We start from the raw sequence: 21,563 nt of genomic DNA on the forward strand, positions 1-21,563 counted from the left end.
GTATTGTAAGGGAGCTGTAAATAGGCATCTTTAAGATCGATTTTGGCGTATATTTTGCCCGCTGCCAGTGGAGTCATCAAAGTGTCAAACTTAGAAATTGATTACACATCCGCAATGGATTTTGTGTTGACTGTTGACTTAAAATTTCCACAAACTCATAGTACAGCAGTTGGTTTTTCCACTAGAACTATGGGCATTGCCCATTGGCTGTTGGCCAATGGAGTGATGATGCCTGCATCTTGAACCTGGGATAATTTGTCCTGTACTATGTCTTTAAGGACAAATGGAACATTGCAGGCTTTGTAGAAGTGCAATTTGGCTGTGGGAAGAAGGTCTATATCTGCTGCAAAATTCGTAACTCCAGAGGTGGGATGCTTGAAAACAGGTGTGAATTTGTTTGTAGTCACTGAGTGGATGGCAGGCTGAGCATCATGGATCTCAACTCAGAGAGCAGAGAATAAGTCCATCCCCTGAAGGTTGAAATGATGCAGTTTGCCTGCTACCAGAATCTCTTGTTCAATGGTGCATTAGTGATACAAGATTATTGCCTGAAAATGCCCTTTGATATGGATGATATCATTAGTGGAGCTCCGTAGGTGCTGACTGAATGGCTGGAGTTGGTGCTCCAAAAGTTGAATATATGATCCAATCAATGATGGCAGCCAAAGATCCTTTATCAAGCAGAAAATTGACTGGATGTCCATTGACTTGAAGTGAGAGGCACATGGGACTGATGGTATGCGGCATCGTAGCCTGAACAAAGCTGTTGGGTGGGTACGGAGTGTTGTCAAACTCTGATTCTTGGTCAGCTTTGTCCCAAGCTGTTACAGTCCACTGACATTTTATGTGTCACACCCATTGTCCTTTGCCCTCCTGAATCAGCATTGTTGCTGCAGAAACTTTGACTACAAGAGGAAAGTTGCTATGAATGTTGACGATATGGGTGATTGGTGGGATTAGGATGCTGCCTCTGGGCTGGATCTTGTTTTCTGACTGTGGCTTTGTCACAAACACTGTTGGAGGATCTTGAATAGCTGCTGTGGAATGGAGAGATTGTTTGAATGCTTGGATGATAGGGAGTCATGTTTCCAAATGAGGATTCTTCAACTTGAGTAGGTCTGTATGAAGATTGTCATCTAGTGTGTGGACAAGGATCATGGTTCTGACCAAAGATTCAGCATACAGTTGGGGTTAGTACATTGGGCATGGCAGTCTCTGGACAGGCTCTGCAGTTGAGCAATCCACTCTATATATATGTTTGATTGGCTTGTTTGTGACTGAAAAATTTGTGCCTTGTGGTGGCAGCATGGACGTGTGCATCAAAGTATTCTGGAAGACTGGACCTCAGTTGTTCATAGGGTAGTGAATATGGTTCTGCTTCAGGGATTAACTGCTTGAGGAGTTGGGAAATCTCTGGTCCCACACAGGCGTGGAAATACACTCCTGGAAATGGAAAAAAGAACACATTGACACTGGTGTGTCAGACCCACCATACTTGCTCCAGACACTGCGAGAGGGCTGTACAAGCAATGATCACACGCACGGCACAACGGACACACCAGGAACCGCGGTGTTGGCCGTCGAATGGCGCTAGCTGCGCAGCATTTGTGCACCGCCGCCATCAGTGTCAGCCAGTTTGCCGTGGCATACGGAGCTCCATCGCAGTCTTTAACACTGGTAGCATGCCGCGACAGCGTAGACGTGAACCGTATGTGCAGTTGACGGACTTTGAGCGAGGGCGTATAGTGGGCATGCGGGAGGCCGGGTGGACGTACCGCCGAATTGCTCAACACGTGGGGCATGAGGTCTCCACAGTACATCGATGTTGTCGCTAGTGGTCGGCGGAAGGTGCACGTGCCCGTCGACCTGGGACCGGACCGCAGCGACGCACGGATGCACGCCAAGACCGTAGGATCCTACGCAGAGCCGTAGGGGACCGCACCGCCACTTCCCAGCAAATTAGGGACACTGTTGCTCCTGGGGTATCGGCGAGGACCATTCGCAACCGTCTCCATGAAGCTGGGCTAAGGTCCCGCACACCGTTAGGCCGTCTTCCGCTCACGCCCCAACATCGTGCAGCCCGCCTCCAGTGGTGTCGCGACAGGCGTGAATGGAGGGACGAATGGAGACGTGTCGTCTTCAGCGATGAGAGTCGCTTCTGCCTTGGTGCCAATGATGGTCGTATGCGTGTTTGGCGCCGTGCAGGTGAGCGCCACAATCAGGACCACATACGACCGAGGCACACAGGGCCAACACCCGGCATCATGGTGTGGGGAGCAATCTCCTACACTGGCCGTACACCACTGGTGATCGTCGAGGGGACACTGAATAGTGCACGGTACATCCAAACCGTCATCGAACCCATCGTTCTACCATTCCTAGACCGGCAAGGGAACTTGCTGTTCCAACAGGACAATGCACGTCCGCATGTATCCCGTGCCACCCAACATGCTCTAGAAGGTGTAAGTCAACTACCCTGGCCAGCAAGATCTCCGGATCTGTCCCCCATTGAGCATGTTTGGGACTGGATGAAGCGTCATCTCACGCGGTCTGCACGTCCAGCACGAACGCTGGTCCAGCTGAGGCGCCAGGTGGAAATGGCATGGCAAGCCGTTCCACAGGACTACATCCAGCATCTCTACGATCGTCTCCATGGGAGAATAGCAGCCTGCATTGCTGCGAAAGGTGGATATACACTGTACTAGTGCCGACATTGTGTATGCTCTGTTGCCTGTGTCTATGTGCCTGTGGTCCTGTCAGTGTGATCATGTGATGTATCTGACCCCAGGAATGTGTCAATAAAGTTTCCCCTTCCTGGGACAATGAATTCACGGTGTTCTTATTTCAATTTCCAGGAGTGTAAATACAATGTTATTTGTTCTCTGTTATTTTGAATGCAAAGAAATACTGCTCTAGCTGGGCAAAGTAGTTTGCCCAAGGTTTCACCTTCTTGTTAAACTGTTGGAATGCGAAAGGTACTGATCAGAGTCGAAAGACTGTGGACAAAAGAGCTGCCACGTGATTGGAGAGTTCCTGGAGGGTGGGAGTACCTGTAGTTATATGCTCAACAATAATTCTACATTTCATTGTAACTGTTGATGGACAAGTAGCAATTTTGTGAAAAGTCTATCTGTTCCACCATGATAAGCCTGTAGGTGAAACGTTGTTGAAATGTAACAAGGCTGGATAGGAAGATACGCATCACTTAAATTCTTCCTTGTAGCCAAATGGGTGTGTCACTCACACTGACACAGGTAAAATAATGAACAAAGTTTTAAAAAGTTTATTGACCAAAGAAAGAAACATGTGCTTCGATGGTAATAAAATCACATACTAAAATATAGACTTTCACGGCCGGAAATATCATGTCCATTATAATTATCTGGGCTGTTATGCCGTGGTCAGTTGATGAATTTTGTCTCAATTCCCAACGTTTCGTCTCCGACTGCGGGAGACATCTTCAAGGAGGTCCGTAGGTTGATGGAAGGACCAACACACCCACAGGCTTGCTACTGACTGGTGCTAAATTTCATGTCCGCGCGCTCCCGCGCCGCAGTGTGACGTCACGTGTTTTGAAAACGTCAGTGCAATTGGCCGCTGTCCGTCGCCGTCGCCGTCGATCGCCGTTGCCATCACCCAGTAGTGGACGGGTGGTACACATCTTCTTTAACACCGGCATCCATGTACCGTTTAATTCCACGCCCTCCTCCTTTCGGTTGAAATTAACTCCCTGTAGAGCCTTTCATAATATCTGCTTGTGGCCGCTAGTACTTGCGTCTCCTCAAAACGAATATTGTGGTTCCCTGGCTGGAAAGCATGCTCCGCAACAGCTGATCGTTCCGTTTCTCCTCTTCTACTATTTCCCTTGTGTTCTTCCAAACGATAGAAACAGTTCTTTTAGTGGTACCCACATCACCACAGCTGCATGGGATCCTATACACTCCAGCTTTTGCCAATGGTTTGCGAGCATCCTTGGCAGGCTTAAGGTATTCCTGTATCTTCCTGGTGGGCTTGTAAATTACGGTAATATTCCGCTTCGTGAAGATCCTCTCTATTCTTTCCGTTACATTTTTCAAAAACGGCAGGAAAACCTTAAATATTGCAGTAGCCTGTACGTCAGTATGATTTCTGCATGGCTGCCTCAACGCATGTTTTATTTCGGCGGACAAATATCCGTTCTTCATTAGTGCATTGTGGAGATGTTCCATTTCAGCGTCGAGCAACTCAGGTTCACAAATATTTCTAGCTCTGTCCGCTAATGTCTTGATAACACCCTGCTTCTGTTGTGGGTGGTGGTTCGAATCCCGGTGCAATAACGGTCCGTGTGCGTGGGTTTGCGGTATATTGAGTGGCCCAAACTACCATTTTCGTTTCTAAAAACAAGCACATCGAGGAAATGTAATTTGCCGTCTACCTCCTCCTTTATTGTAAACTGAATTCTCGAGTTTATACTGTTCAGATGCTCGTGGAACCGGCTTAGTTCCTCCCTAGAAACGAAAATGGTAGTTTGGGCCACTCAGAATACCGCAAACCCACGCACACGGACCGTTATTTGCACCGGGATTCGAACCACCACCCACAACAGAATCAGGGTGTTATCAAGACGTTAGCGGACAGAGCTAGAAATATTTGTGAACCTGAGTTGCTCAACGCTGAAATGGAACATCTCCACAATGCACTAATGAAGAATGGATATTCATCCGCCGAAATAAAACGTGCGTTGAGGCAGCCACGCAGAAATCGTACTGACGTACAGGCTACTGCAAAATCTAAGGTTTTCCTGCCGTTTGTGAAAAATGTCACGGAAAGAATAGGGAGGATCTTGACGAAGCGGAATATTACCGTAATTTACAAGCCCACCAGGAAGATACAGGAATACCTTAAGACTGCCAAGGATGCTCGCAAACCATTGGAAAAAGCTGGAGTGTATAGGATCTCATGCAGCTGTGGTGATGTTTATGTGGGTACCACTAAAAGAACTGTTTCTAAACATTTGGAAGCGCACAAGGGAAATTGTAGAAGAGGAAAAACAGAATGATCAGCTATTGCGAAGCATTCTTTCCAGCCAGGTAACCACAATATTCGTTTCGAGGAGACGCAAGTACTAGCGGCCACAAGCAGATATTACGAAAGGCTCTACAGGGAGGCAATCGAAATCGCTAAACACCCAAATAATTTCAACCGAAAGGAGGAGGGCGTGAAATTAAACGGTATATGGATGCCAGTGTTAAAGAAGATGTGTACCACCCGTCCACTACTGGGTGATGGCAACGGCGATCGACGGCGACGGACAGCGGCCAATTGCACTGACGTTTTCAAAACACGTGACGTCACACTGCGGTGCAGGAGCGCGCGGACACAGAATTTAGCGGCAGTCAGTAGCGAGCCAGTGGGTGTGTTGCACCTTCCATTGACCTACGGACCCCCTTGAAGATGTCTCCCACAGTCGGAGACGAAATGTTGGGAATTGAGACAAAATTCATCAACTGACCACGGCATAACAGCCTGGATAATTATAATGGACAATAAAATCACAATTACTGTGTCTCACAGGTATGAAGACTCGACAGTGTGGTGATTCCAGAGTCTGACAAAGTAACATGATAGGGTCTTCATAGACAAATACACTTGTATGAAAAATATTCCAAGTCTGAATGAGCTGTCTTGAATAACACCAGCATATGGGCATAAAAGTCTACCCTGGAGACAATCTGATTGCACCAAGGAAACTACAATGAAGGCAGAATATAGTGGCATTGGTCCGTATGATGTGCTTTGAGAGTGTTCTAAGACAAAAGTGTGAATACCACCTGCCCAGAGGCTAGGAGAGGCTCCCAAAGCCAGAAGAACTAACTTGTGCAGCTCTGACGCTGAACTTTATAGTGGCTGGTGGTGGAATACTTGTGGAACTGTTTTCTACTCACATGTGCAGTGGGCATGAATAGATTCATTGGAAGTGCCGGCCTCTGCTAGTGCTGGAACTCCCACCTGGTGTCCATCTGGTACTGTGACAGGGTGAGTCTGCGAAGCTGAAGTATGCATGGGCCATGTAGGGTGCAGGCTTGACTGAGGTGTCCGACGGGTTGCCAGTTGCTTTTGTGAAGATCTCGGGTATAGCATATCCTGGCACCTCTGATCATAACCTTTTGCTAATCACAAAAAACTATGAAAATGAAAAAAGTGTCACCCAGTGTTAAAAGCTGCTGAATTGGGATCTATAAACTTCAAGATCAAGCACCGAGGAACAAGGTCAAATAGCACTGTGCACAAAATTGGATCACATCCAATCAAACATAGGTATAAATAATGTGGAAGAAACATGGATCCAAGTTAAAACTATAGTGAATAAAGTGAGCTAAGGAAAACTAAATGTTGCAGAGAGTAAGAAACTCAACTCTTGCATAACAAATGAAATCCTACAACAAATCAATTGCAGTGGATGGTTGATCATGGCATCTGGGAGAGTGATGATATGGATACCACAATAGCAGAAGTAGATCATGCCATAACCATATCAAAGAGTGGGAGGCTCCAGGTCCTCACAAAATGCAGGTTGAAGTTCTAAAACTGCTCAAGAACAAACAGTCTCTTTCCATGTTGGTTGGTTTGTTCAACAGCATCTGCCAAAGTGGAAAATTACCACATGAGTGACTGACTGGAATTTGTACCATTTCCAAAAATGCTCAGTGAAAGTGCTGCAACAGCTGCAGAATGATGAGTTTAATGAGTCTTGCCATCAGTTTATTCCTTAAAATACGGCCTTTGAGGGTGTATCATAAATATGAGGTGAGCATTGTAGACTGGATTGAGGATAGGTTTTGAATCTCAGGAAGTGTTACTCAGCCTTCAACTATTTATTCAATGATTTTGTGGTGCATGTGTTGTTGTTTATACCTGTTTAATTGGTTATGAGAAACTTTTGTCACTGTTCATTGTGACAGACTGATGGATGTCTTGGGTAGTCTGAATGGTTGTGACATACAGTTGATTGGAAATCTTTACTGGAATCAAAGTACTGTCATGCATGTTAATAGTCAACTGTCAGAGGAAGTATTGATTATGAAAGAAGTTTACCAGGGCTGCATTCTCTCCCAGTTACTTTTCAGCATCTATTTTGAAAAGAATTTCCAAGATGTTCTTTGTGGATAGTATCAAGGAGAAATCATTAATGGAGTTATCAATAACATCATATATGCTTTTACAATGTCTCACTTGCATCCAGGCTATAAGAACTGCAAGAACTATTAAACACTATTACTGAAGAGAGCAGCGCCATGGAGTTACATTTAAATGACAAGAAGAAAAATGTCATCAGAAACTGAGATAAAATTCAGGACACTATTTCACTCAGTAATGACAAAAAAGAAAGGATTTTAGCATATAAATATTTGCGGTCTCAAATCAACGATAACTGGGACTTCTCTCAAGAAATTCACTGCAGATTGAGCAGGCCAGAAATTCTTTCCAGAAAGTTAAGAAACTCTGTCTAGCCATGACACTTTGCACTCAACTACTTAAATGCCATGTGTTCAATGTCCTACCTTTTGGAGTTAAGTCATGGACACTTATCTCAGTATTATATAAGCAAATGGAGGCATTTCAAATTTGGGAGTATCAAATGATACTGAGGATACCATCAACAATGGTCACAAATGGGGCAGAACTATGATGTATGAACAAAAATTTGGAAAAATTCTCAATACCATCAGGAGAAGAAGACTCTAAGGCGTTGGTCATCTAATGCATAGCAGCCTATTGCAACCAATACTTCAAGCAAAGATAGATGGCAGATGTGGTACAAGACACGGAGGATTAACCTGGCTAAACCAGTAATTTGGATTGAGCACAGAATCGCTCTTTAGAAAAGCCGTGGACAAACAACAGATCATACTACTTTTCACCAAAGCTCGTGAAGGTGAGGCCATTAAAGAAAATGAAGAAAAAGAGGTTGGAAGAAACTACAGTTTACATCCATTTACCATAAAGGCAGCAGAAGTGTCCACAAAACTACAATCCAATATCTTTGACATCCATTTGCTGTAGAAAGTTAGAACATAGTCTGAACTGAAGTGTAATGAAGTATCTCAAACAGAATGATGTCATTGATGCCAAACAGTGTGGATTCGAAAAACATTAATCATGTGGAACCCAGCTTGTGTTTTTCTCACATGACATCCTGAAAGCCATGGATGAAGGCAGCCAGACTGACAGTGTTCTTTGACTTACAAAAGGCATTTGTCTCAGTGCCACACATATGCTTATTATTAATAGTATGTCATATTGGGTATCAAATGATATTCTTGACTGTATTGAAGGCTTCTTGGTGGAGAGGACACAGCATGTTATCTTAGACAAAGAGTCATCGATAGATGTAGTAGTAACTTTGGGTGTGCCCCAGGGAAGCTTTTCTGTTTGCGTTGCATCTTAGTGAGATTGCAGACAGTATTAATAGCAATCTGAGACTTGTTGCAAATGACGCAGTTACAAAGCGTCATCTGAAAAAGCTGCAAAAATATTTATTCAGCTCTTGATGCCATTTTAATGCAATGTGAAGATTGGCAACTCACACTACATGTTCAGAAATGTAAAATTGTGTATTTCATGAAATGAAAAAAAAAACTTATTATCATAACTATTTGTAGAGATACTAAATAGAATGATCACACTGTCCCAATTGTATGAGGGTATTTTGAAAAGTTCTCAGAATGGAATAGAAAAAAAGTACTTACATCACTGACACTTTTTTTATTTTTCAGTGTAGTCTCCTTGTCAATAAATTCACTTCGTCCAACAATGTTCTAGTGCCTTGATCCCATTTCAAAAATGAGTTTCCTCCATGCCTGCAAAATAGTTGTCAACTCTGGTTATCAATTCTTTGTTTGAAGTGAATCTTCATCAACCAAAAAAAATTTTCAGTTTTGAGAAGAGATGGAAGTCTGACAGATCCATATCAGGTGAATAAGGTGGGTGTGGCAACAATTCGTATCTTAGTTTGTGTAATTTTGCCTGGCGATGGCACATATGTGCGGGCGTGCATTGTATTGGTGGAAGATGACCTTTCTTTCTTGCTAAACCTGGCCTTTTTTGCGTATCTTTTGTTGCAATTTGTGCAGGAGGTTAGCATAGTATTCTCCAGCAATTGTTTGCCCAATGGGGAGATAATCTACAAACAGAATCCCCTTTCACATCCCAGAGCACTGGTACCATGACCTTTCCCACTGAAGGAATTGTTTTTGCTTTCTTTGGTGGCAGCAAATCAGCATGTTTCCGCTGCTTTCACTGTTGTTTTGTCTCTGGGGTATAGTAGTGCACCCAAGTTTCATCTGTGGTCACAAACCAGTGCAAAAAATCTTGTTCGTTTCTTCTAAAATTGGTGAAACATTGTTCAGATATGTCCATTCTCATGCATTTTTGATCCAGTGTCAAAAGTGGCAGCACCCATCTTGCAGATAATTTTTTCATTTCTAAAATACTCTTTCAGATGACATCTGGCAAGTGTGAGCAATTCACGCACTTTCAATTCGCGATCCTCCATGACCATTTTGTGCACTTTTGCAATGATTTCTGGTGTAGTGACACATCTTGGCCAACCACTGTGTGGATCATCATCTAAGCTCTTCTGACCAAATTTAAATTCATTTGTCCAGTTGGCATCAATTGAAAATGAAGGAGCAGAGTCCCCCAGTGTATCTCTGGAAATCAGCATGAATGTCCTTTGTTTTCATACCTTTCTTTACGAAGTACTTAATCGCTGTTTGAATCTCAATTTTTACCATCATCGCAAATCACTATGTGGGAACAACAACAGAGCCACATCACCCAAGAGCTCTGATGTGGCACTTGTTTACAGGCAACAGTCCAACGAATATCACATGAACAACTCATTGTGCTAGTGCAGACCCCTCATGGTGATTCCAAGAACTTTTCAAACCACCCTCACAGGTAAAGCAGGTGGCAGACTGCACTTCATTGGTAGAAGGGAAATGCAGTCAGTATACAATGGAGATGGCATACAACACACTTGGGAAACTCATCCTAGAATACTATTCAAGTGTGTGGAACCCCTTACCAAATAGGACTAACAGGGGATATTGAATGGATGCAAAGAAGGACACCACAAATGTTCACAGGTGTGTTTTACCCATGGAAGAATGTCTCGAATATACTGAAGAACTGAGGTGTCAGACATTTGAAAATAGACACAAACTATCCCATGAAAGCCTACTTAGAAAGTTTCTGGAATCTAGGACAATACAAGTATCACTCACAAAGGGATTAAGGAGACAAGATTAGATTAATTACAATGCTGACAGAGGCATTTATGCAATCATTCTTCCCATGCTCACTATGGGAATGGAATGGGAAAAAGCTCTAGTAGCTGGTATAATGGGACCCTCTCCTATACATTTCACAGTGGTTTTGAGAGTGCAGATATAGATGCAGAAGTTATATTTCACAGTTTTCATTGGGAAACAGCTTTCAAAGGTGGAGAGAAATTTACTTAGAAACACATTGAATGTAGAATATACATCCAGCAGCACAAATACCTAATTCCATTGTACGCTTTGCAGGTTCCTTTTAAAGGTGTATGTTATAAGTTAATTAATTATTCTAATGGTTTTTCAGTTAACACATGTTTTAAGATTTGTCATACTGTCTATTATGGCTAACTGGACATTGTTATTTGGTAACTTAGTAAAACTTGATGAACTTTAGGTTTGTTAACTATTTTCATACATACAAGGGTAAGTCAATTATTATCTGCAAAGTAGTTATAAAATTTTATTGTAATCAAATAGGAAACTTACAAGAACAGCATTTTTCGACATAGTCTCCTTGCGTTTCAACACACTTGGTCCATAGTTGTACAAGTTTCCTGATGCCCTCATAAAAGAAGGTCCTCGGTTGAGCTGCAAGCCAGGAATGCACTGCTTCTTCCACTGCTTCGTCCGAGGCAAATCGATGGCCCCTCAATGCCTGTTTGAGTGGACCAAGCAAGTGATAGTCAGAAGGGACAAGATAGGGACTATATGGAGGATGATCCAGTACTTCACATTTGAATTTCTGGAGCGTTTCAGCAGTGTGGGCAACATTGTGTGGATGGGCATTGTTGTGCAGCAACACAATGCCTTTTGACAGCAATCCTTGGTGTTTGCTTCGAATTGCAGGCTTTAGCCTGACAGTAAGCATCTCACTGTAACATACACTGTTTATTGTTGTGCCCCTTTCTCCATAATGTTCCAGTACTGGACCTTGTGCATCCCAAAAAACCATAAACATCAATTTTCCTGCAGACGGTTGGGTCTTGAACTTTTTCTTGCACGGCAAATTTGGATGTTTCCATTCCATACTCTGCCGTTTATTCTTGGGCTTGTTATGATGGATTCATGTTTTGTCACCAGTAATGATCCTGTCTAAGAAGTTGTCCCCTTCAGTACCATAGCGATCCAAATGTTTTTTGCAAATGTCCAAGCGTGTTTGTTTATGTAATTGTGTGAGTGGTTTTGGGACCCATATTGCACAAACTTTATGAAACCCAAGTCTGTTGTGGATGATTTCGTAGGCAGAACTGTGACTAATTTGCATATGATGTGCCACTTTGTCAGTAGTTAATCGTCTGTCTAAGAGAATCATTTCTTGTGAAGGCTCAATAGTTTCTTCATTTGTGGTGGTAAACGGTCGTCTGGCTCCTTCATTGTGCGTAACACTTGCGCGACCATTTCGGAATTTTTCAGTACATTTGTAGACACTTTTTGTGGCAAAACACTGTTTCCATACTGTACCTAAAGTCTTTGATGAATTTCGGCCCCTGATAATGCCTTCCAACCACAAACAAACGGATCACTGAATGTTGCTCTTCTTTGGTGCAAATAGACAGTGGAGCAACCAAGATTAACAGCATGGCAGCGATAAGGAAACTAACCTAGTTGGTTGAAAATCGCAAAGATATAACATTAAATAAACAAAGCATGCATCATCTATGCAAACTGACAGTACTACCAAAATAAACAAAAATATAACTAAATTGCAGATAATTATTGAATTACCCTTGTAGTTTGCAACTGAAGTTAGACTGTAAGTGCTAAGTAATATTATTTCAGTGTAATATTTTAGCTCAGACTTCTTCCAAACATTAATACTGAATTCACCACAAATTATCATTTGTATCCTTTAGTCAGACCGGAGACATCATAGTGTTTCAAATTTTTCTAAGAAGTTCTTAAAATTTCCTAATGGCGGTCTGTAAAGTGAGGGATACAAAATTATACTCATAGGCTATTTATCTTGAATTCTCACAAAATGAAGATGATGCACACAGTTGTTCATGTTGTTGTTGTTGTTGTGGTCTTCAGTTCTGAGACTGGTTTGATGCAGCTCTCCATGCTACTCTATCCTGTGCAAGCTTCTTCATCTCCCAGTACCTACTGCAACCTACATCCTTCTGAATCAGCTTAATGTATTCATCTCTTGGTCACCCTCTACGATTTTTACCCTCCATGCTGCCCTCCAATACTAAACTGGTGATCCCTTGATGCCTCAGAACATGTCCTACCAACCGATCCCTTCTTCTAGTCAAGTTGTGCCACAAACTTCTCTTCTCCCCAATCCTATTCAATACTTCCTCATTAGTTATGTGATCTACCCATCTAATCTTCAGCATTCTTCTGTAGCACCACATTTCGAAAGCTTCTATTCTCTTCTTGTCCAAACTATTTATTGTCCATGTTTCACTTCCATACATGGCTACACTCCATACAAATACTTTCAGAGACGACTTCCTGACACTTTAACCTATACTCGATGTTAACAAATTTCTCTTCTTCAGAAATGCTTTCCTTGTCATTGCCAGTCTACATTTTATATCCTCTCTACTTTGACCATTATCAGTTACTTTGCTCCCCAAATAGCAAAACTCCTTTACTATTTTAAGTGTCTCATTTCCTAATTGATTGAACAACATCGGGGAGTGGCTACAACCCTGTCTCACTCCCTTCCCAACCACTGCTTCCCTTTGATGTCCCTCGACTCTCATAACTGCCATCTGGTTTCTGTACAAATTGTAAATAGCTTTTCGCTTCCCGTATTTTACCCCTACCACCTTCAGAATTGAAAGTATTTCAGTCAACATTGCCAAAAGCTTTCTCTAAGTATACAAATGCTAGGAACGTAGGTTTGCCTTTCCTTAATCTAGCTTCTAAGATAAGTCGTAGGGTCAGTATTGCCTCATGTGTTCCAATATTTCTACGGAATCCAAGCAGATCTTCCCTGAGGTCAGCATCTACTAGTTTTTCCATTCATCTGTAAAGAATTCGTGTTAGTATTTTGCAGCTGTGACTTATTAAACTGATAGTTCGGTAATTTTCACATCTGTCAACACCTGCTTTCTTTGGGATTGGAATTATTATATTCTTCTTGAAGTCTGAGGGTATTTCGCCTGTCTCATACATCTTGCTCACCAGATGGTAGAGTTTTGTCAGGAGTGGCTCTCCCAAGGCTGTCAGTAGTTCTAATGGAATGTTGTCTACTCCCGGAGCTTTGTTGTGACTCAGGTCTTTCAGTGCTCTGTCAAACTCTTCACACAGTATCATATCTCCCATTTCATCTTCATCTACATCCTCTTCCATTTCCATAATATTGTCCTCAAGAACATTGCCCTTGTATAGACCCTCTATATACTCCTTCCACCTTTCTGCTTTCCCTTCTTTGCTTAGAACTGGGTTTCCATCTGAGCTCTAGATGTTCATACAAGTGGCTCTCTTTTCTCCAAAGGTCTCTTTAATTTTCCTGTAGGCAGTATCTATCTTACCCCTAGTGAGATAAACCTCTACATCCTTACATTTGTCCTCTAGCCATTCCTGCTTAGCTATTTTGCACTTCCTGTCGATCTCATTTTTGAGACGTTTGTATTCCTTTTTGCCTGATTCATTTACTGCATTTTTATATTTTCTCCTTTCATCAATTAAAATGCGTATTTCTTCTGTTACCCAAGGATTTCTACTAGCCCTCATCTTTTTACCTACTTGATCCTCTGCTGCCTTCACCACTTCATCCCTCAAAGCTACCCATTCTTCTTCTACTGTATTTCTTTCCCCCCATTCCTGTCAATTGTTCCCTTATGTTCTCCCTGAAACTCTGTACAACCTCTGGTTTATCCAGTTTATCCAGGTCCCATCTCCTTAAATTCCCACCTTTTTGCAGTTTCTTCAGTTTTAATCTACAGTTCATAACCAATTGATTGTGGTCAGAGTCCACATCTGCCTCTGGAAATGGCTTACAATTTAAAACCTGGTTCCTAAATCTCTGTCGTACCATTATATAATCTATCTCAAACCTGTCAGTATCTCCAGGCTTCTTCCATGTATACGATCTTCTTTTATGATTCTTGAACCAAGTGTTAGCTATGATTAGGTTGTGCTCTGTGCAAAATTCTACCAGTCGGCTTCCTCTTTCGTTTCTTACCCCCAATCCATATTCACCTACTACATTTCCTTCTCTCCCTTTTCCTACTGATGAATTCCAGTCACCCGTGACTATTAAATTTTCGTCTCCCTTCACTATGTGAATAATTTCTTTTATTTCATCATACATTTCTTCAATTTCTTTGTCATCTGCAGAGCTAGTTGGCCTATAAACTTGTACTACTGTGGTAGGCGTGGGCTTCGTATCTATCTTTGCCACAATAATGCGATCACTGTGCTGTTTGTAGTAGCTTACCCGCATTCCTATTTTCCTATTCATTATTAAACCTATTCCTGCATTACCCCTATTTGATTTTGTGTTTATAACCCTGTAGTCACCTGACCAGAAGTCTTGTTCCCCCTGCCACTGAACTTTACTAATTCCCACTATATCTAACTTTAACCTATCCATTTCCCTTTTTAAAATTTTTAACCTACCTGTCCGATTAAGGGATCTGACATTCCTCGCTCCGATCCATAGAATGCCAGTTTTCTTTCTCCTGATAGCGACATCCTCTCGAGTAGTCCCCACCCGGAGATCCGAGTGGGGGACTATTTTACCTCCGGAATGTTTTACCCAAGAGGACACCATCATCATTTATCCATACAGTAAAGCTGCATGCCCTCGGGAAAAATTACAGCTGTAGTTTCCCCTTGCTTTCAGCCGTTCACAGTACCAGAACAGCAAGGCCATTTTGGTTAGTGTTACAAGGCCAGATCAGTCAGTCATCCAAACTGTTGCCCCTGCAACTACTGAAAGGGCTGCTGCCCCTCTTCAGGAACCACACATTCGTCTGGCCTCTCAACAGATACCCCTCTGTTGTGGTTGCACCTACAGTACGGCTATCTGTTTCGCTGAGGCACGCAAGCCTCCCCACCAATGGCAATGTCCATGGTTTATGGGGGTAGACAGTTGTTCATATGAATGAGTTTTAATTTTTTGTAGGGCATCAATCTTCTGATTGGTTTCATGCAACCCACCATGTCTTCCTCTCCTGCACTAATCTCTTAATCTCAGAGTAGCACCTGCAGATATATGCCAATCTCTGTCTTCTCCTACATTTGGTTTCCTATTATAGAAGATGACACACGGGAGATGGACAGTTTTTAATGAAATAACACTTCGCCAACTTTAAAATTAATGCATGTTTATTTACACAAAATCAAAGCTCATCATTTGCCATTTTAGTTAACAAAGTTATTTGTGAAAAATAATGTCATCAAGGTGATGTCCATCATTTCAAAATCAGGACTCATGTCTCTTCTCAAAATCCTCCACCACACGGACTAAAATCTCTGCAAGGATGGCAGCAATTTCTTGAATGATTGCATTCTTCAACTCGTCCAAATTTCGTGGTTTGTGGTTATAGACACAGTTCTTAAGGTACCCCCACAGAAAAAAGTCACACACTGACAAGTCGTGAGACCTGGGAGGCCAAGGAACATTGCCAAAACGTGAGATAATCCGGCCAGGAAACATGCGGCTAAGAACTGTCATTGAACTGTTTGCAGCGTGCAATGTTGTCCCATACTGCTGGAACCAAATGTGTTTTAAAGGGATTTGTCGTCTTCTTAGTTCTGGTTTCAAGAATGTTTCAAGCATACGAATGTAACGAACCGAATTAATAGTAACTGTGGCCCCATTGTCTTCAAGAAAATAAGGTCCAGTAATGCCAACAGAGCCAAGAGCACACCAGACTGTTACTTTTTCTGAGTGTAGAGGAAGCTGGTGGATAAGGTGTGGATGCTCTGGAGCCCAGTAACGTAGGTTTTGCTTATTCACGGGCCCGTTTAAATGAAAATGAGCCTCATTGCTCAGCAATAAAATTTCATTTTCATTCGATCCCAAAATCACTTGCGTTCTGTAAACGAAGTCTTCTCATACAGCAAAATCAGTTTCCTTAAGTTGTTGGACAATGAGCATTTTGTGGGATTGGAATTTTAATTCTTTATGCAAAATTCATCTAACCGATTCACGGTTGATTCGTAATTCAATGGCATGAGGTCTAGGTGACCATCCTGGGCTTTTGACTGCCACTTGCCTTACCCTTTCAACATTTTCTGGTGTCGTTACTCTGCTTCTTGGGCCAGGATGCTTCTTATCCAGTGTATTTCCAGTTGATCTGAAGTTTTCCACCCATCTGAGGATGGTGTTACGGCTTGGAACAGCTCCATGTCGACCGATATTAAACCGCCCACGAAACAATCGCTGTGTAGCAATAATAGACTCACCACTTTTCATGAAACTGTCATAGACAAACACTTGATGTTGTAAGTCCCACTGCTCCCATAGTGACTGAGTAAATGAAATGGCATCTTGTGTGGATCAGAACTATCCCCACCACGACCACCTCCCACCACTGCGCCCTCAATACTACGCAGTTCAAAACTGTCTGTCTCCCATGTGTCACCTTGTATTTCGTAAAAGCAAAGAAATCCATTGTAGGCTGTAAATTTATCTTTATTTGTTGTGCTGTTGGCCAATTTCAACTGGGGTGTCATTATCAAGTACATATGCAGAAACACTGTGCACACTGTTTAATTAAAGTTATACCATACATGGATTTTCCACATATTTTCTATCATTTTGATCAAATTTGATACTGAGTATGCTAACATTGATGTGTGGGTCCACATGTGGACTGACAAATTGATTTGCCCATTGGATCTCATGCAACGTGGTGTATAATGTTACTACATGTTTGCTTGATATTGATGCCTTAGTTGAAGTTGGTCAATAGTACAACAAGTAAAGATAAATTTACAGCATACAATGGACAATGTTTTCTTTTATGGAATTCATCGAGGTTGTGAACACACATACACATTTATCTGCAGTCTTCTCAGTATTGTCTATAGCTCCATAAATGTATTTGGGTTGTATTAACTGAAAAGATGGTAGAATGATTTTATTTATACTGGTGTTGTTAACTCGCATGGTGCCTGTAGAAAGAGAAAGGATGGACTTAATTTATTGGGGCTTTCAAGCATATTCACAATATGTAGCAGTTCAATACTCAACATTACCTAAATTTACATTAAACAAATTCATGGACATCAGGAAATGATCCACAGCTTTTCATCTTACATCATTAATAAAAAGCTTTTCAGTGTGATACCCACACGTTCTGATTGACAAGAAGCCTTATTTGATACTGCCAAATTATTTGACATTAACAAACTCATACTTATTGCCCACTTTTAGTATGCAGGAATTTGTCTTTACTGGCAAGGATACTGAGAAATATATATCACAAAATAATAAGTTTCTTAAAAAGAAAGCTGCGATAATCTTTTTCCTGTCCAAAACTCATGACTTCCTTAAAATATAGTGCTGTATTTCATTTTTCTGACATTTACATATAATTTGTGGAATAACATAGTAAGAAGATATGGGACACTGTTTTGTTTTTATTTCATTTCATAAAGTGTAAAATTAGTTTCATGCTTTGCACATTTCTCAAAATGAATTTTCTGTTTACGTGATTATTGGAATTTTGAAAACTTTTTTTACAGTTTCAGGAAACACTGAAGCCCAATTATAACAGTGTAGACTTAACGGAAGTTGAGTTGGTTGACAGTGATGGTGGACCACGAGAAAACAACACGCTGTTACTAGATGTAAGCATTACTGAAAATTTTACCTTAAATACCTCTCAGAAAGCTTTATCCTGTGCAGATGTTGTGAGTGAATGGAGTGAAACATTTACCTCTGTTCATGTATGACATTTTAATTGAAGACACAAGAATGAGTTTTAAAGTATTATGCTTGGACTTGTGAAAATAAATATCCAAAAAATTTTATTCAAAAACTTACAGGAAATTTAAGCATATATTATTTTTTTTTTAGAATAGATACACACTATTTATGTTATGTCATAGGTCAGCTTTTTATTTGGTTTAAGGTAAGAGAACCACTATTTGTGAAGAGGAAGCACAGAGCAGCAGACAGTTACTTATAAATGAAAAATAACATTAGTAGCACAACTATTGTTTTGCTTTCTTCCTCAAGTTACACACACCTTTTTCTTTTCACATGTGATGCTTGTCCATACATCCGTACATCTATGATGCAATTCAAATCTTTAGTTAAAATGGAAATCTGACATCATTTACAGACTGTTACAAAAACTTATTGCTACAGACATTCATCTAATCAACTACAGTTGACTTTGTAAATTCAATTCCTGTATGGTATGAAGATTGCAGATACAGCAACGTAATTCCCATCATAATCCTTTATTGGTACATTCTAATCCATTAGGTACTTATATAGTATACTGAATATAGGACAAATTAAATTTGAAAGATTGAAAGAGAGGGGGTGAGGGGGCGGGGAGGAGGGAGAGAGAGAGAGAGAGAGATTTCAGTTTACAAATAAAAAATAACAAACAATGGAAAATCCAGGCTGGAGTAATGACAATATTATGAAAAGGAAAGTTGCTACTCACCATATAGCAGAGATACTGAGTCACAGATAGCCACAACAAAAAGACTGTCAAACAAATTTTTCGGCCAAGGGCAGACTGAAATGTGGTCATGCAGCTGGAGTTGCTTTTTCATGTGTGTTCGTGTGTGTGCTTGTGTGTGTGTATGTGTGTGTGTGTTTGCTGATGAAGGCCTGTTTGCCTGAAAGCTCTGTTTGATAGTCTTTTTGTTGTGTCTATCTGTGACTCAGCTTCTCTGCTATATGGTGGTGTGTAGCAACTTTTTTTTCACATATTGTAAATAACAAACAATAGAATTTAAATGATAGAATTTGTCTATAATTACATGTTTAATCTACCCAAGCTGTGTTTCATAATTCAAGAATTCTTTTGCTGAATAAAAGTACTGTTCCATCAGAAATGATTTAAAGTTATGTTTAAAAGTATTTTGTTGACACCGACCTTCATAGGGAGGAACGATCACCATGATAAAATAAGGGAAATCAGAGCTCGTACGGAAATATATAGGTGTTCATTCTTTCTGCGCACTATACGAGATTGGAATAATAGAGAATTGTGAAGGTGGTTCGATGAACCCTCTGCCAGGCACGATTTGCAGAGTATTCCTGTAGATGTAGATATCTGGCTAATATTTATAATCACTACATAGGCTACTGAATAATTTCATTGTTATGTGTCAAAACACTTTCCTGATACAATATTGTCCTACGTTGAGAGATGTGCTTGTGGGTATTGGCATGTTTATTTTGTTGTAGGTACCCAGTTCTGTTTGAAAGATGCTCATTTGCATACAAAATAGATTCTCATATATAAAGGCTTAGCGGTGTCATTATTTTCAGCTGAATGAAGTGTATTCTACATATTTCAAATTTCTTTAAGTTTCAGGTAGCTCTGACAGCTTTTTAATGCATCCTATAGACTTTTTTTCTAGGGACAGAATTTCCCCAGAATATTTGCCCATGAATAGTGCTGAATAAGCACACACAATATGTCTGAATCGCTCTTGACCTGCTTGCACTTCGGCTTCACACACAAAGTGCGTAACAGGCTTTTGAAAGCTTTGCTTCAAGATCTTTCACATGACAATCCTATTTCAAATATTTTTGTAGCCATATCCCTAAAGCTTTAGTTTCTGGAACTGATTTCTATAATGTGTTGTCAAGAAGTGCTGTTGTGTCAAATACTTGTTGAAGTGAGGAAGAGTGGACATTAATGAAAACATGTTTTTCTACATTTATTATTATCTTATTTTGTTGAAATTAGCTAATAATCAGAGACATAGAAGTATGTACTGCTGATATCACAAATACTTTATCTGCAGTCACAGTTAAAATACTGGTGTTATCTGAAATAAAATTTGTTCTTTATGCTTGAATAAAGTAATTTATGTCATCAGTGCAAAGAAGAAAAACTACCAGTAACAGTATTGAGCCAGCATAGTTGAGTGGTCATGCAAACACTGTCAGCAGATTGAACAATGAGGTATTCATGTGACAGCATTGTCTGCTGCAAGAATGATGCACTGTACGTGTATGGATTCCTTTCTAAGTACCAGACCTGTCATTCTGAAAGTCAGGTTCCTGTATTGAATTACAAACAGAATGCGTGATTTTAAATTAAAATGATGGCTGAAGAAGTGCATGTCTGATCCAAAGTAAACAATTCAAATCTTAATCTCACAAAAACCTGTGTTACATAATTTCAAGCAAATAAAAATGACTTGTTGGTACCAAAAAGAGACATTAATTGCCTTACACTGTATGAAACACTGAATGAAATTCCTTGGGTTCCAGATAGACAACAATCTAAAATGGAGCAACATATAGATAAAAAACAATCTAAAATGGACCAACACATGTCTTGAGGTCCTGCTAGATAACGGTCTAATATGGAGCAACACATAAATAAAACTAACTTGCTTATTTACCCTACTGCAGCTCTCCACTGTCCTCAGGGATGAGACATACAAGGGAAAGAAAGCATTCATTCATCAAACGCAAGCTGTTAGAATATTGTATACCGTAGACAAATGTGCATCTTGTAAAGTGAGCTTCAAAATGATCTGGAATTGTTACACTCACTTCCCAACATATTTATTGCGAGTAATACCGGGTGAGTAAGAAAGGACTCTACAACTCTGGAATCATATGGAATTTTATCGAGATAACTTACAGAATCAGTAAATGTATCATTTTGTAGCAAACAACTTTAAATTTAATTCACTTAGTGTATTTATAGTTTGTGTGTAAACAAAGAAATTCTAAAACCAAACCTTAAAGTAAAGACATTGTGTTCACGATATGCAAAGTATTATGTACTGGATATAAGCAAGCTGCATTGAAATCTGCACACAAAGCATGAAATGAATTTAAACTAGGAAGGGAAAAGATTTGTTTGTGATCATGTCAGTGAATTAATCAATGAAAGACTTTGAAGTAATAGAACAATCTGTCAGCTTCCTGTATGTCCAACTGACAACTGTGAGGAAAGTAAAATGAAAAAGAAAGACAGATGAAAAGACAACAGAACTGGTGACCCTAGTTTAAACGAAAGGTGTGCTGTAAATATGACTCCCAACTATCGAGTCATAAACAGAGCTAATCTAAAAGTTTATCACTATAATGTTCAATCCCTGTGTAATAAGATTGACAAAATT

General features: G+C 40.6%; 1 protein-coding gene across 1 annotated transcript in view; it reads left to right on the top strand.

The window, feature by feature from the left end:
- LOC126187970 (voltage-dependent calcium channel subunit alpha-2/delta-3) overlaps nucleotides 1–21,563 on the top strand; it is an 865,148-nt gene that overhangs the window by 628,911 nt on the left and 214,674 nt on the right. The window contains exon 14 of the mRNA XM_049929356.1: nucleotides 17,976–18,080. Within this exon, the coding sequence (XP_049785313.1) occupies nucleotides 17,976–18,080 (105 nt within the window). The remainder of the gene's footprint in view (nucleotides 1–17,975; nucleotides 18,081–21,563) is intronic.

This window comes from Schistocerca cancellata, chromosome 5, assembly GCF_023864275.1.
Source record: "Schistocerca cancellata isolate TAMUIC-IGC-003103 chromosome 5, iqSchCanc2.1, whole genome shotgun sequence".
In the NCBI taxonomy this organism is placed as follows: Eukaryota; Metazoa; Arthropoda; class Insecta; order Orthoptera; family Acrididae; genus Schistocerca; species Schistocerca cancellata.